Source organism: Phyllostomus discolor, chromosome 1 (genome assembly GCF_004126475.2).
Source record: "Phyllostomus discolor isolate MPI-MPIP mPhyDis1 chromosome 1, mPhyDis1.pri.v3, whole genome shotgun sequence".
Classification (NCBI taxonomy): domain Eukaryota; kingdom Metazoa; phylum Chordata; class Mammalia; order Chiroptera; family Phyllostomidae; genus Phyllostomus; species Phyllostomus discolor.
Window position 1 is genome coordinate 209,157,344 of NC_040903.2, and position 13,772 is coordinate 209,171,115.

At 57.5% G+C, this 13,772-nt stretch overlaps 1 protein-coding gene across 1 annotated transcript in view; it reads right to left on the minus strand.

Annotated features, from left to right (window-relative positions):
- Nucleotides 1-13,772, minus strand: part of CCDC88C (coiled-coil domain containing 88C) — a 110,408-nt gene that overhangs the window by 96,174 nt on the left and 462 nt on the right. Inside the window, 3 exon segments of the mRNA XM_028507641.2 lie at nt 6,522-6,630; nt 13,196-13,258; nt 13,260-13,294. Coding sequence (XP_028363442.1) covers nt 6,522-6,630; nt 13,196-13,258; nt 13,260-13,294 — 207 coding nt within the window.

The following is a 13,772-nucleotide window of genomic DNA, read 5'->3' on the forward strand; positions in this document are numbered from 1 at the left end:
ATATCCCAGGAAATAAGGGTAGTTGTTAAAAAATGAAGGCACCAAGTACATTCACGGTGGCATTGGTTGTAATTCTGAGGCAGACAACAGTGGTACAGCCGCGCGGTGAAACGCCACGTACACCAAAGTCCTTGCTATGAAAGGTGACTTAGTGACACGGGAAAACGCTCACTCCACACACTAAGTGGAGAGAAAGGTTACAGGTAATTTGGTACGAAGGTCATCCACACCTGAAACCACATGCATGCACACACGCTCGTGAGTGCACACGCACACACACGCATGCGGCCAAGAGGTCAGAACGCACACACAGCAGGATGTCAACCAGGATGTCATCCCCAGAGGGTGAGAGAATGAGTGGATTCGCTTTTCTTCCCACTTCCCAACCTGACATCAGCAAGTATGTTTATCATCAAACATCTTTTTACCCCCCCACCCCCCTGCCCCCACCTTTTCTCCTGGCTCCTTCCCTTCTGTCTCGGCTACTCTGCTTCAGAATGCACAGGGGAGCTAGAAAACCCACCTGTCCATCTCACAGCCCTCCACTCTGACCCTTAACGTCAGAGGCGGAGCGAGCAATATCTCCCCTGCAACGTCAACACGATGCCTTATTGGTAAAGCAGACTTCGGTGGAGCCTGCAGATATGGCTTGAGCGGGTGTGAGCTCCCGGGAACACGGCTCCCACCCATCAGGGCAGGCCACGCCCACCAGGGGGCCCTCACTTGAACACAACCCGCCAGACGGCACGGGTGCGACAGAGCTACGTGCGTTTTCTGTGTTCCCACCAGCAACGTCAAAGGCACATTTCCTACCATTCTTCCTTTCGAACAAAAGTCTTTCATTTTTCACACCAAGCAGGCACAGTTCTCAGGATAATGCTCACTTTAGTAGGCAGCCCATGCTTATCTAGCGCAACGGCCACACGGAGCTGCCGGGTCTCAAAAGCAAGCCTGAGTGGGGCGAAGGTCCAGGCAGCGCAGGCAAGTTTTATCTAAAGACACCACACAGCCCCGGCGGCTGTGGCTCAGCTGGCTGGGGCATCATCTCGTAACCAAAAGGCTGTGGGTTTGATCCCCAGTCTCGGCACGTACGGGAAGGCAACCAGTTGATGCTTCCCTCTCGTATCCATGTTTCTCTCTCTCCCTTCCTCTCTCTCTCTGAAGGCAGGGAAAAAATGTCCTCGGGTGAGGGTTTAAAAAAAAAAAAAGACCCCACACAAAGCAGTGTTGTGTGCATGTGTGTGTCCATGTGTGTGTCCATGTACACAGGCACACGCCCCACACCCACACGGGAACAGTATAAAAACGGGAACTGGATACCCAGCAGGATAACGAGAGGGGTTATCTGGGGGCGGGGGGGTGGGGGGCGGTAACTGGACTCAGTAGAGGCGTACTGGGGACTTGTACCAGCAAAACTTGACTTCTTAAAAAACAGGTCAGGAACAAATATGAAAAACATCCGTGAGTCATACTCATTTGAATAAGATACACAGGTGTTCATTATAACCCCTGGTGCTGTTTTTAGTTTTTCAACACAATGAAGGAAAAAGAGATTACAGAAGATAAGGCAATCCCAGACTATTTCTTCTGCTATTTCTTTTGAGAGTTAAAAAACAACAGCAATAATATTTTGGGTCTGCTAAGCCTTCTAACCCCGGTGAGAGACTGTTAAGTTGGAAGAGCCAAGTTCGAGGAACTCATAAAGCAAAACTTCCTCGGGGTGATCGTAATTCTCAATCTTGGTCATCTAGGGCCATCCGTGATGGGGGGTTTCAGGCCCCCCGGGGGCCCGCCCTCCTCCCACAGATGAGAACCCGGAGGCCCAGAGAAGGAAGGCCCCTGTCCCAGGGCTGGCCGGTGAGGGGAGGAGCCTGAGGGCACTCAGCCGGTTTCCCATGTCAGAGTCAGTCCTGCAGGCAGGTCCCCAGGTCCATCTAAGGGTCCCGAGTTCAGGACCAACACCCCACAGAGGCGTACATCTCCATCGACAGACGTGGGGTTCGTCCAGGCCGCCATCGGAAAGTGCCTCCCACCAGCACGAAGCCAGAGAAACCTCAGCTACGTCACGTGACAAGCAGGCCGGAACTGTCTGGAGAAGAGGCAAGACCGCAGGTGTCCAGGTGGGGAACGGCGGAGGGACACCACGTGCGAACCCCCCCCCCCCCGACCCCAAGAAATAAACTCCTATCAGCTACGTGCCGGGTTTCTGCTCTAGTGGCCCTACTTCCCAACAGGCTCCACGATCAAGTGAACTCGTGTTTCACGCAAGGACTCCAGACTCTGATGTAAACCACTGTGTAACCCCAACATTTAATGTAAAAAGAGACTCAGATTTTAAAAAAAAAAAGAGCTTGGCCGCTGAGCCAGCGGAACAGGCCCCGAGTGGCCTTGAGCGCAAGGCCGACGGCCAGGCAGCCTGCGGGCCGAGCTCCATCCAGGCTCGTCTTTCCTCCAGGCCTGACCAGCTGGGGGTGCGTGTCCCGGAGCTGGCGCCCCCGATCCCGTCTCTGGCCACCCCTCAGTGGCCCCTGTGGTCACCTTCTCCTCACTGCAGCCTCTCCTCCGAGGGCCGCCAGGGCCAGCCTTCCTGCCCCAGGGTGGATGAGCTGAGTGTCCGTCGTGTGGGACGGGGAGGAGGCACCCGGTGAGACCTGGCTGACGGTGTCCCCGCCAGGACGTCCCTAGGAGTGCGCTGTGCCCAGTGGCTCCCGCGTGTGGGTGCACCAGAGTCCCCTGGAGGAGGGCCTGTGAAGGCAGACTGCAGCCCCCGCCGCTGCGCCTCGGTGGGCTGGGCGTCTGCCTGCAAACTGAAAAGCTGTCGGTTCGATTCCGGGTCAGAGCACGTTCAGAAGGCAACTGACTGGTGTTTCTCTCTCACATCGATGTTCCTCATTCTTCTTTCTCCATCCCTTCCCTTCTCTCTCTCTCAAAACAAAAAAAAATACTGCAGGGACCTCCACAGGCAGGTCTTAGGAGGCTTGTTTAGAAACTCAGGTTGTCGGATGCGTTTTTATCAAGTTCCGCCATCTGGGCGCCCCACTCTGAGGACCACCACGGCAGCCCGCTGGTCCCGGGGGGACACAGGAAGGTGTCAGACTCAAACAGCTGGGGAACTTCTGAAAGTACAGGTTCCTGGCCCCAGCCGCAGAAGGGTCCAAGCAGCAGGTCGGAGGGGCTGGAGCCCTGGCTGGGGCACCCGCGGTCAGCCTGGACCTGGCTGCCGCTCACCCGCCACCTGTCCTCCGAAAAGGTCAAGGACGATTCTCCACAGGTCTTCAGAGGCCAGACCTGAGCTCCCTGTGAAACAAGCCCATGCCATTTGGAGAGGCCCCTGGCCTTACTCACTGTCCTGCCCGAGATGCCCTGGAAAGGACAGCTGGGGGGGGCGGGGGTGGGGGAGTGGGGGCGGGGAAGAACCACTGCTTGGCACCCAAGACCCAGGGCTGGACTCCGTGACTCTGACGTGGCTAAGTGAACAGCCACGGGCAGGAGGGGGTCCCACGCTCCTTGGAGGTGACCTCTCGCCCTCCCTGGTCCACAGTAAGGAGTGATGGTTGTCCCGCTTCGTCCAAGCCCACACAACGAGGTGGGGAGGGTGCTGGGCAGCACTTCTGCAAAACCTTCCTGCGTGGTCGCTTTACAATAATAGCCAATTATGTGTATGCTGTAACGCCAGGTGGGAGGGGGAAAAAGGCAGGATATGCAATTGTATACAAGGCATGACCCCAGCTGCCGAAACAAACCTATTCACTCGCCCCCCCCCCCCGCCCCGGGAGGAAGCCCACAAGCTGCTCCCAGGGATTGTCTCCGAGCGGTGGGGTTCGGCTGGTTCTTTTTCCTTGTTACTTGTTTATTTTCCAAGCTGTTTCGAAAAAGGCGCACATTACTGGTAGGGCAGAGCTGACTTTATCTGACAATAAATAGGAAGGCAAAAAATAAACACAGGACGGACGCTGCCCACACCTAACCTGTGCCAACCCAAGAGGTTTTCCCCGAGTGGGCAGGACGGGGGCCAAGTGGCTCTGCGGCCACCAGCATGTCCTCCAGCAAATGTGGGCTCCGGGATCCAGGGGTGCAGGCTGTGTGCATGCCAGCCCTGCCCTCAAAGAGCGGACGGCACAGAAGCTGAGCCCGGACACGGGGCCCTCCTCTACCTGTCACTCCTTCTGGGCCCTGAGCGTGGACTGGCCACCTGTTCCTTCCCGGACGGTCCCCGTGTTCCGGAGCTGTGACTGGTCCCCAGCAGTGCAGTGGCCCGAGGCCCACCTGGGCCTGGACCGTCCGGGCTGTGGTCCCCTTCCAGATGCACCCAACCCAACCACCGAGACCGGAAGGCACATCTGGACGGCCAAACAGCCTGCACCACGTCTGAAACCTCGCCCCTTCAGGGGCCTTCCTCTCAGCCATAAGGTAGAGATTACTCACTGCTGCCCACGCACCTGAGGCAGGAGACCCACCTGTCGAGAGTCCCAGGTTGACATCCTCCCTGGCTCTGATTCACCCAAAGCTCAGCAAGCGCTGGCTGGGCCAGTGGATGACAGGACTGTCGCGTGCCTCCAGGACTTCCTCCTCCTCCTCAACACCCTCTCCCCTGCCTCCTTCCCATAACCTTCCGAACCTGGAAACTCAGTTGCCCTCCGTAACTCCACTCAGTGTCACTTCCTCCGAGAAGCCTTCCCCAACTCCCGCACCCTGCCCGCCCCGCGGCCCAGTTAGGGGCTCGCCTCAGGGGCTCGCCTCTGGGCTCGCCTCTGGAAATGGCGGCACCAGACACATCATCCCCCAGGCACCGAGCACACATCATCCAAAGCACCTGCTCACTGCCAACGGGGCCTGCCAACAGGAATCGAGCCCTGGGTACCTGCTGAGCCTACAGCCCCTCCACGCCCAGCAAGTTCAACGGCAGCACCCCTGCCTTTGCCCAGCTCCCCCCCCCATGGCCATCACAAGGGCAGCGCGAGCTGAAACCCGCCAGCCTGTAGCACGCCTGGCCCCAGTGTGGCTCCCCTCAGACGGAGAAACGAAGCCACTTCAGGCCCACAGCCTGAGCTCTCCCAGGCCCCCGGCTGACCCCGGCCCCTCCGAAGCACAGCGGGCATTCCTAACTGGAAGGGTGGGGCCGGTCTGAGCCACACGGAGGCTGCTCCCAGAGCCGCAGTGCTGTGCTGCCAACAACTGTCCATGCAATGAGCCCAGGTGGCTCTGAACCGGCCACTTGGGCAAGGCACCCAGCACCCCCAGTCTCCTCTCGTGCACCCAACCCCAGTGGGAGGGGGATGGAAACGATGGTCTGGGAAAACCCAGGACCCTGTCCGCTCCCCCCTCCCCCAGCCGTTGTACATTCGTGTGGGGTCAGAAGCACAGGCCCCTGCAGCAGCCGCAAGCCTCAGCAGGGGCTGGGCCCTGTGTGCAGCCTGGCGCCCCAGCACAGTGACACGGTCGGCCTGACTGACCTCAGAACCAGCGGCCACGGCCCCAGGACAGAGCGGGGATGCTCCTAAACCCTGACCAAGACCAAGTTACAGTCCAAGACGCCGAGTGCTAAGAGCCGCTCTCAGAGGCCAAGTCTGGCCAAGACCTCAGGGAAACCCTGGCATGCATGCACCTGGGACTTGTCACTGAGCTGTGAGTGGTTCTCCAGCCATGTTCCCTGGGGCCGCAGGACCAGGCAGAGACGCCCTGGAGGGAGGGAGGGGGCTGGGCAGAGTGCACTGGGGGCCCCCAACCCCCAAGTCAATCAGAGTCACTGGGCCTCACCTGAGACCTTAGAAAACCTCATATGTGTGATGGGGGCAGTGGGGCAGAGAGGGGGAGGTTCAGTGCTAAGAAACAGTTTGAAACCAGGGCCCTGCAGGTCAGTGGAAGTCCACACTGCACCAGTGCTGACCGCATAAGGATCATAAACACCAAAGATTCTCACCTGACCCGCCCCCAGGCTGGGCTGCGCATTTTAACAGCCCCGCCCCGTCAGGTCCTCCTGCCCACTGGCTATCTGCTAACGAGGTGGGGTGCGCACCTGACAAGCGGATGCCACACGGGGAACCCGGCGCTCTGGGCTGCAGGCTGGGGGCTCCTCGATTACAGTCCTGGCCCCACGGGAACCCTTCCGCAGCCTCCTATCTCCTTCAACCCCTTGCAGCCAGCCGTGCAAGGACTCGCTGAGCTGTGCCGATAACCCGTCAGGGTGCCCCTCCCGACACTCCCCAAGTGCCTGGGGCCCGGTGCCACCACCGCAGTGAACCAGGGCTCATCGCCGGGGCCCTCACCTCTCGGGATGACGCTCGGCACGCCGCTCGCAGAACGTGCCCGGACAAAGCAGAGCAACCCGCACCCGACCCCTCTCACCACGCGGGAGGAAAGATGCAGGGAGACACACACGCCGAGTGAGCATCAGCGGGCAGACGCCTAACCCAACCGCGGGCCCCGTTTCCTCTGGGCTTCCTGTGGGGAAACCGTCCAAGTGACGACACACGGCCGCGCACAGCAGGACTCCCGGCAGGCGGACAGCGAGCAGCCCTTACCTGGTAGTAGGTCTTGATGCTTCTCACCAAGATGGTCAAGTTCTGAATGCGAAGGTTCACGTCGTTGTTGACGTGCTTGTTGATGCGCTGGTTGGTGGGCCTGGGGTCTCTGGGGGAGAAGCATGGAATCAACGTGGCGCCTCCCGGCCCCTGCGCCACCTCTCCACCCTCCCCCAGTCCGGGCTAGTGCGGCTGGGACCCTCGTCCTGCCGCCGCCCAGCCACGGACCGTGGATGAGCCACCACCCCCCCCGCCCACGCCAAGCACCGAGCCCGCCTTGGGCCCTCAGTCAATGTCATTTCCGTTGCCACTGGCAGCGGCATTAACTGCCACCGAGGGTCAATGCAGACCCGCAAAGTGACGCTGGGTAACAATCAATAACCTACCCCCAAAGACGGTTCAAGATTCAGACTTGTTCGAATTTTGACAATCAGCCAAAGCTGATGAAAAGCTGAACAACCATAACATATGAACTATCAAGAAAGAAGAAGGGAAAGAATGGTGCATTTTCTGATTTAAATCAACAAAAATCATTATTGCTCCACCTCACGGGAGTTCCCTTCCTCTCTCACTCGCACGGCCTTGGGCTGGGCCTGCCCCTGGTTTTACACCCAGGGACACAATTCTACCCCGGAAAGCTGACACCCTGGGTCTGGGGCACTACACGGTGTGCACCGCTGCCTACGAGAGCTGCCGACGGCAGAGACACAAGTAATTCACGTGGGAAACCCCCAGAGCGTCCTTGTGTTCTGCCCCCAGGCGCAAGTCAGGTCTGGTGGCGCTGAAACCAGAAACCTGAATCAAGGGACTGATAACTTCACTCATCTCTGTGCGTACGGGATAGTCCTCAACACTCTCAGTGTCCAAAACAGTTTCCTATCGGAGGACTGCGGACACAATGGGACGCTTGAGCTGCCACCTCTCTCTGGCTTCTCCGAACAAAGCCCCCTCCCCCCCACCGTGTTTCTGTCCCAAGACACAGGGAGAGACGGCTAATTCAAATGAGGGCCATCTTCCCGGTTTCATCTGTCATCCGAGCCCTGTGATAAGGGCGCGGGAGGGCCCCCAGGGAGCGGGTGTGATGGGAGAGTGGCAGGTCCTTTCCTCCTGCTGCAGAAACCAGCCCCCCCGATAACGAAGGGGGGTTTCGGGAGTTATGGAAATCAGCCTCGATGTCTTTCGGCTCCTCTCAAAGCAAGTGAGTGGTATGAAATTGGCACATTAAAAATCTACAAATGGAAATTTCGAATGTCACGGGAAGTACAATTTAAACGCACACACACACACACACACACACACACAAAATGTAAAATTCAACCAGGACCCAAGCAGCTGACCAGGAGAGGAAGGCACTGTGGCCGGGTCTGTGGCAGCCACACCTGCCGGGCCGGGGACCCCAGCAGCGGTCACGGCCAGAATGTCAGACAAAGACCACGCTGAAATCTTTCCCCCTCAAACGGCGCCGACCATCACGAACGCTCACGGAAAAGCGGCCCAGACAGGTCAAAATCCTGGAGAAAAAAAGCGGATGCCTTAACCCTTCGTGTCGCAGACCCGAGCGTGGTGGCGGGTGACGTGGAGAGACAGGCTGCCGCGGCACTCGCGAGGCCGAGTTCCCGCGGGGATGTCGGCACCACAGTTGTCCAGGGTGCAAGCAAAGCCCACGTGAAGATCCCCGCAAAGACAGATACATAGCAGGTGTTCCTCTGCCTCGTACTTGACCGTGACCGAGGAACCGACCGACGTGAACTGACTGGTTTCTCCAGAGGCGGGGAACAGCCGGCTAACATTAAAGAAAAACGAGGCCAAAGCAGCGGAACTCGTGGGAACCAGCCTGCTGCAACCTCCTGCTGTTACTTCGAGGAACCTGTTACGACAGCCACCAGGCGTGGGGATGCCACCGAACATACATGCCTCCATTCCCCGATCAAATGCACCCTCCCTTGCTCGTCTCGTCACGGAGCTGGGTGAGCGAGCGCAAGGTGCGTTCTACAGGTTCAAGAAGATACGGGAGAAGAAGCAGATTCTCAAGGAAACGCCTGAGAAGGACCTGGAGCCACGAGGGCGGCTGGAGCGGAGGCGGGGCCTGCCCACTCCGCTGAGGAGAAGCATGAGGGGCTTCTGTGTGCATCCTCTTTCCTGCTCTGGTCCTCGCAGGAGCCCTGACACGGCACCACTGTAGTTCAAAACTAAATACAGACCGTGAAATGCCACCATCGAGGAGACGCGGGATCGCTGCTCTGTGAGCCCCCACACTGCACTGCGTGCCCACACACCCCCTTACACGGTACCCGCGATGCTGAGCCATGTGCTCCATGCACTCCTCCCGCTCCCTAAAGCAGGCGCACAGGTGCCTCGGGGAAACCGAGGACCTCTCTTCAACCGTCACGTGACGGCAGTTCTCACGGTCCCCACCTAGTAACGGAGTGTGGCCAGGCCATCCACACGTTACCCATGCCCGTGGAGCCATCCGTTACGGAGAAAACACGGGTTACCAGTTCGGTGGGAACTAATTCGGGAGCAGAGGAGGCGTTCGGCATTTAAACCGCAGAGGCGCTTTTAGCAGCAGCAGACGTGCGCCGAGCGCGGCAAAATAATTTACCTTAAAGGTGCCATTCTCCCCCGACACAGCGCACTGAGCGCTAAGGGGCAATTTCACAACGTGACAGACGCGCTTCTTAACCTAACAGAACGCAGAGAACACGCAGGGCTCTTTCTGCTCTGTGCTGCGTGGTCTCAGCTTTCATTTAAGTCAGACCCCCTCCCCCCCCCCGCCCCCCCGGGAGCGCCAGGGGCCGAAGGGCCTCAGCACACCCGTGGACACGCACTTCACCTGAGTCCCCCGCACCACAGCGCGGGGGGGGGGGGGGGGGGGGGCCTGGGCTCTGACCACCTCTGCTTCTGCTCTCACCTGTCCTGAAGAGCAACAGCTGACTGAAGCAACGCTCCAAAAAGCGCCTCGGCACCTACTGCACGAGCAATCAGATAATCATCCTGACCACTGATTAACACTCCCTGCTTTGAGGCTCTCAGGGTTAAAAAAAAAAGGTTATGAGGAGCCAAATGGAAACAAAAGTCAACTGTGGGTAAGGAAGGCCTGTCCCCCCTCTGCCCAGGACCTCGTCACCCCACCTCTGCGCGCTGCAGGAAGTATATACCACTAGGTCGAGGACTGCCGGTTCCAATCTGAGTCAAATCAAAAGGCGGACACGCCCAAAGGCCATGCACGCCAGCACGCGCTTGTGCACACACACTCAAACCCGGTCTGGCTCCACGGTAACGACAACGATGATGGCATCTGCTGGGCATTTCTCTACACACAGGATCTTTTTTAACCCTCCCCAAATCTGTAACTCACCCTCTCCCCTTACCCAGACCAGGAAATGGAAGCACAGAGACTTGAAGGCAACAAACCACTAAGTGGCAGAGGGGGGATTCGAACCTGTCTGCCTGAGGCTAGAGTCAAAGCTCTGAGACAGTCTTCCTGAGACAGTGAGAACCGTGTCCCACGAGAATCCGACATCTTTTTTTCCCCCGGGTACCAGCAGGCACCCAGAGACTCTGCACTGACAGAGGGGATACTCAGCGCCTTTCCCAGGCACCTCTGTCCACGCGACGCAAAGCCTCGCTCCCATCAGGAATTCGCCTAGATCTGGGCCTCCCCCGAAAGCTGAGCTCACAGGGCTTTCCTGCTTCCAGGCGCTGACGTCACCGGGAGGCCAGGGCCAAGAGACTACTCCCGCAGCCGTCTTCGGTTGCCAGAGACAATGCCCAGGTGCTGTCACGTGGGCCCCGGCAGCCTCCATATGGCTCCGAAGTGTTAGGTAACACACGCCTCTTATCTGAGCCCCAGCATGCCATGAGCAGACTGTTCTCTTTCTCCGTCCTACCGACCTGGGGAGAACCCACCCAAACAGGTGAGGAGCACACCGCGGCAGCTTCCGGCAGGGAAGAGAAAGCAGAAGAGCCTTACTGCCAGGTAGCTGCCGTTTCTCCCCTCGGCAAAGCGAAAACAGAGGTTCAGCTTAAGTATAGTGCCAGGTGTGCGGCGAGGGCGTGGGCCCCGGAGTCCACTGTTGCCTTAGCTCTCGCTGGGAGAGGGCTGAGGCGAGGAATCACGCAGGACTCCGGAAGACTAAGACTATGGGAGAGCCGCTGGAGGAGAAACCCGACTCCTTCGGCAGGGGTGGCAGACTCATTTTCACCGGGGGCCACATCGGCCTCCAGGTTGCCTACAAACAGCCGAATGTGATTTTAGGACTGTATACATGGAACTACTCCTTAACAGTTAAGGGAGAGCTCGGTGATGCCGCCAGGCAGAAACAAGGTGCTGGGCCAGATAAAACAAAGTGGAGGGCCGATTCGGCCCACGGCCTTGTGTTTGCCACCTGTGCCTTACGGGATGCCTCCAACCCCTTCTGGATTAAGATGGAGCTCACGTAAGTGGACCTCTGAAGTAGCGGGCACTGTGCTAGATGCTCACACATCATCTCATCGCAGCCTCACCACCATCGCTTCAAGGAGGTCCTTTGCTGCCCACCTGATAGGTCAGGAAACTGAGGTGCGGAGTGGCAGCCTGGCCTCAGGCAGCTGGTATGGGAGATATCTGGAGGGCAGACCCAGGCTGGCTGCCAGCGGCTTACACTACGGCTGGATTTTTTTTTTTTTTTTTGGTAAATTGAAGGAGTTTTTACATACTGTAAAATGCACGCATCTTAAGTTACAACTTGATGAGTTTTTTAAAAATGAAACACACTCCAGTCCACATATAGAAAACTTCTCCTCCTCCTCCTCCCAAAGGCCTCCCATACTCCTTTTTCCGGTCAGCCCCCCACCCCACTTCCAAAGGCAACCAAGGCTCTCCTGCCTACCACCTGGAGCACGGTGATTCTGATCGCCCAACCAGGACACCGGGTGCTGCGGGGGGCCACGCCTTCCCTGGCTTCCTCATTCTGGAAAGCCCCCCCAAACAGCTTCTGGGCTGCCCCTTTTCCATGCCTGAGCCGGCTGGAAGGACCCGGAAACACTGCTTGAGGCCTCGACACCTGCGAACGGACTAGTCCGCTCCCACGTCCAGACGGACACCCTGACAAATCACAGAGAGGAGAATAACATTTGAAATCGGGCAGGGGAGGGAACCAGCCCTTCAAACCCATTCCAGCCAGGGGCCAAGTGTGAAGATGAGCTGGCATTTTTCAAAGGGGCGTCCGGCAGGCTTCCCTGGTTTACAAGCAAGTGGTAAAAGCGCCAGGAATTCCAAAGGTCGCTGCAGAAAGAGAAACAGTCCCAGGCTTTTGTTCTCTCTCTGCCTGGGTGTGAACGTGCCCGGAAAGGCTGGGGATGCTGCTGGTGGTTTTTCATTAGACGTCTTGGGCTTGAGGGTGGGCAGGTGGAAGTCTCACTGGTCACTGCACCGATGGAATACAGTAACGTTCAGGGTCTACAGAACGGTGGGGGGTAATGTCAGGACTTGACCGTGCCACGGGCCAACCCCAGGAAAACTCATCTCATCAGTACCTGGGTGAAGCGCTGCCAAGCCAACAGAAGATTGGTCACTTAGAATCTAATCAAACACAGGATTGGTAAGATTGGGAGTGCTTTTGGTAAGAAACACACACACACACACACACACCAAAACCATTAGACTGAAGTGTCTCTCCCACAGCATGGTACCACGTGACTTATTAAAACAAAGAAGCGATGTTCTTGGGAAAATTCTTAAAACAGACCTTTTTAGGTAAGTCTGTTTAAACCACCTCCTGAATACGCCAAAGCAAGCCCCTCCTGCGTGGGCCACAAGTGAAGCGGCTCCTCACTAGCTACAGGGTGAAGCCGGAGCACCACCTGCTCAGTGGCAGGTGAGCACGGGGGGTCGATCTCACCACGAGAACATCAGGGTGCTTTACTCGCCTTCAGGTGCCTATGAATCACCCGACCCTCCGTCCCAGCACATCCCCTGCAGTGTCTGAGTTAAAAACAGCATGAAGCAGCAGGGGCCGACACCTACATGTGGCAGGCTGTCAATCACACAGGCTCTGCAGAATTCAGCAACAGGAAAGGATGTGGTCAACACACGCATGCTAACGAACGGGTGTAACTTCCACCAAGACCCTGCCGAGTTGCAGGGTCCAAGCATTCTGACGCCCTGTGCCTCTCCTACCACAGCGGCTTTAAATCCGGGTCACAAGAAGCGACTTAACGAACTGCACGCGCTAGGGGACAACAGAACGGAAGATAAAATGAAAGGGAGCACAGAAACACAGGCCTCCTAGCCCAGAGCGAAACCTTAGTCATACACAGATGCTCCCAACCCACCCCCAGCACTTCCTGTAACCGGACATTGTCTGTTACAGTTGCTTGCCCCCCCCAAAAGGCTTTAGTTTCATTGCTTGAACCACATTAAAAGTACCTGAGTTTGAAGTTAACTACGCTATCTACACCCAGGGTTTGACAGTCCTTCCATTCCAAATCTCCTTCATCCAACAAGCTGCCCACCCCCCCTGTCCTGAGTTCTTCACCCCTAAGGAAGAAGCAGCAAAAGGCACTTGTACTGAGATACCATGGGCCCCACGTGCAGAGATCCCTCCCACTGCAACCTCGGGTTCCATTTCCACAACCTTCAATTTAACTTCCTGAAGTATCATTGGTGTCTTCCCACCGCGAAGACTACTTACATTTGCAGCATGATCTGGTTCAAAAAGATGCCGTCCACCAAATCCATGTACATAGTCAGGTTCTTGGTTGCCGTCTCCAAAGGGGCCCAAAGTTTTCACCTGCAAGGAGGAAGACGGGGTCAGAAAGGCAGGAGAAGTCACCCCAGGCGCACAGTCTGAAGCTCTCCACGGTCAAGGCCGGCGGGGCCCGTGTGGGCAGACGGGGTCACCCAACGCCCACCCAAGCTTCAGTGGGCACCAAGCCCACCCTTCTCCAGGGCCTCTCTCCCTGTCCCGCTCCAGGCAACAGACGCGAGACAGCAGGAGGAAAACTTCCTCACCACTTTTCTCCAGCGTCCCAGAAACGAGAAAAAAAATAAAGGAGCTTTTCAATAAATTTCTCACGTCTCAGGTCCATTGAAAATCGCTGCGCCCACCCCAGCCTGCAGACATTCCCACTCGGAGACCCCAATCCCCCACCCGTCACCACCATTCACCGGCTGGTTTGGGTTCAAAAACTACACGAGGATATTTTGGGGGAGTGGGTCCTTTTCCCGAGTAGTCAAGCCACAGAGGACGTGGTGACCACTCCGACCCT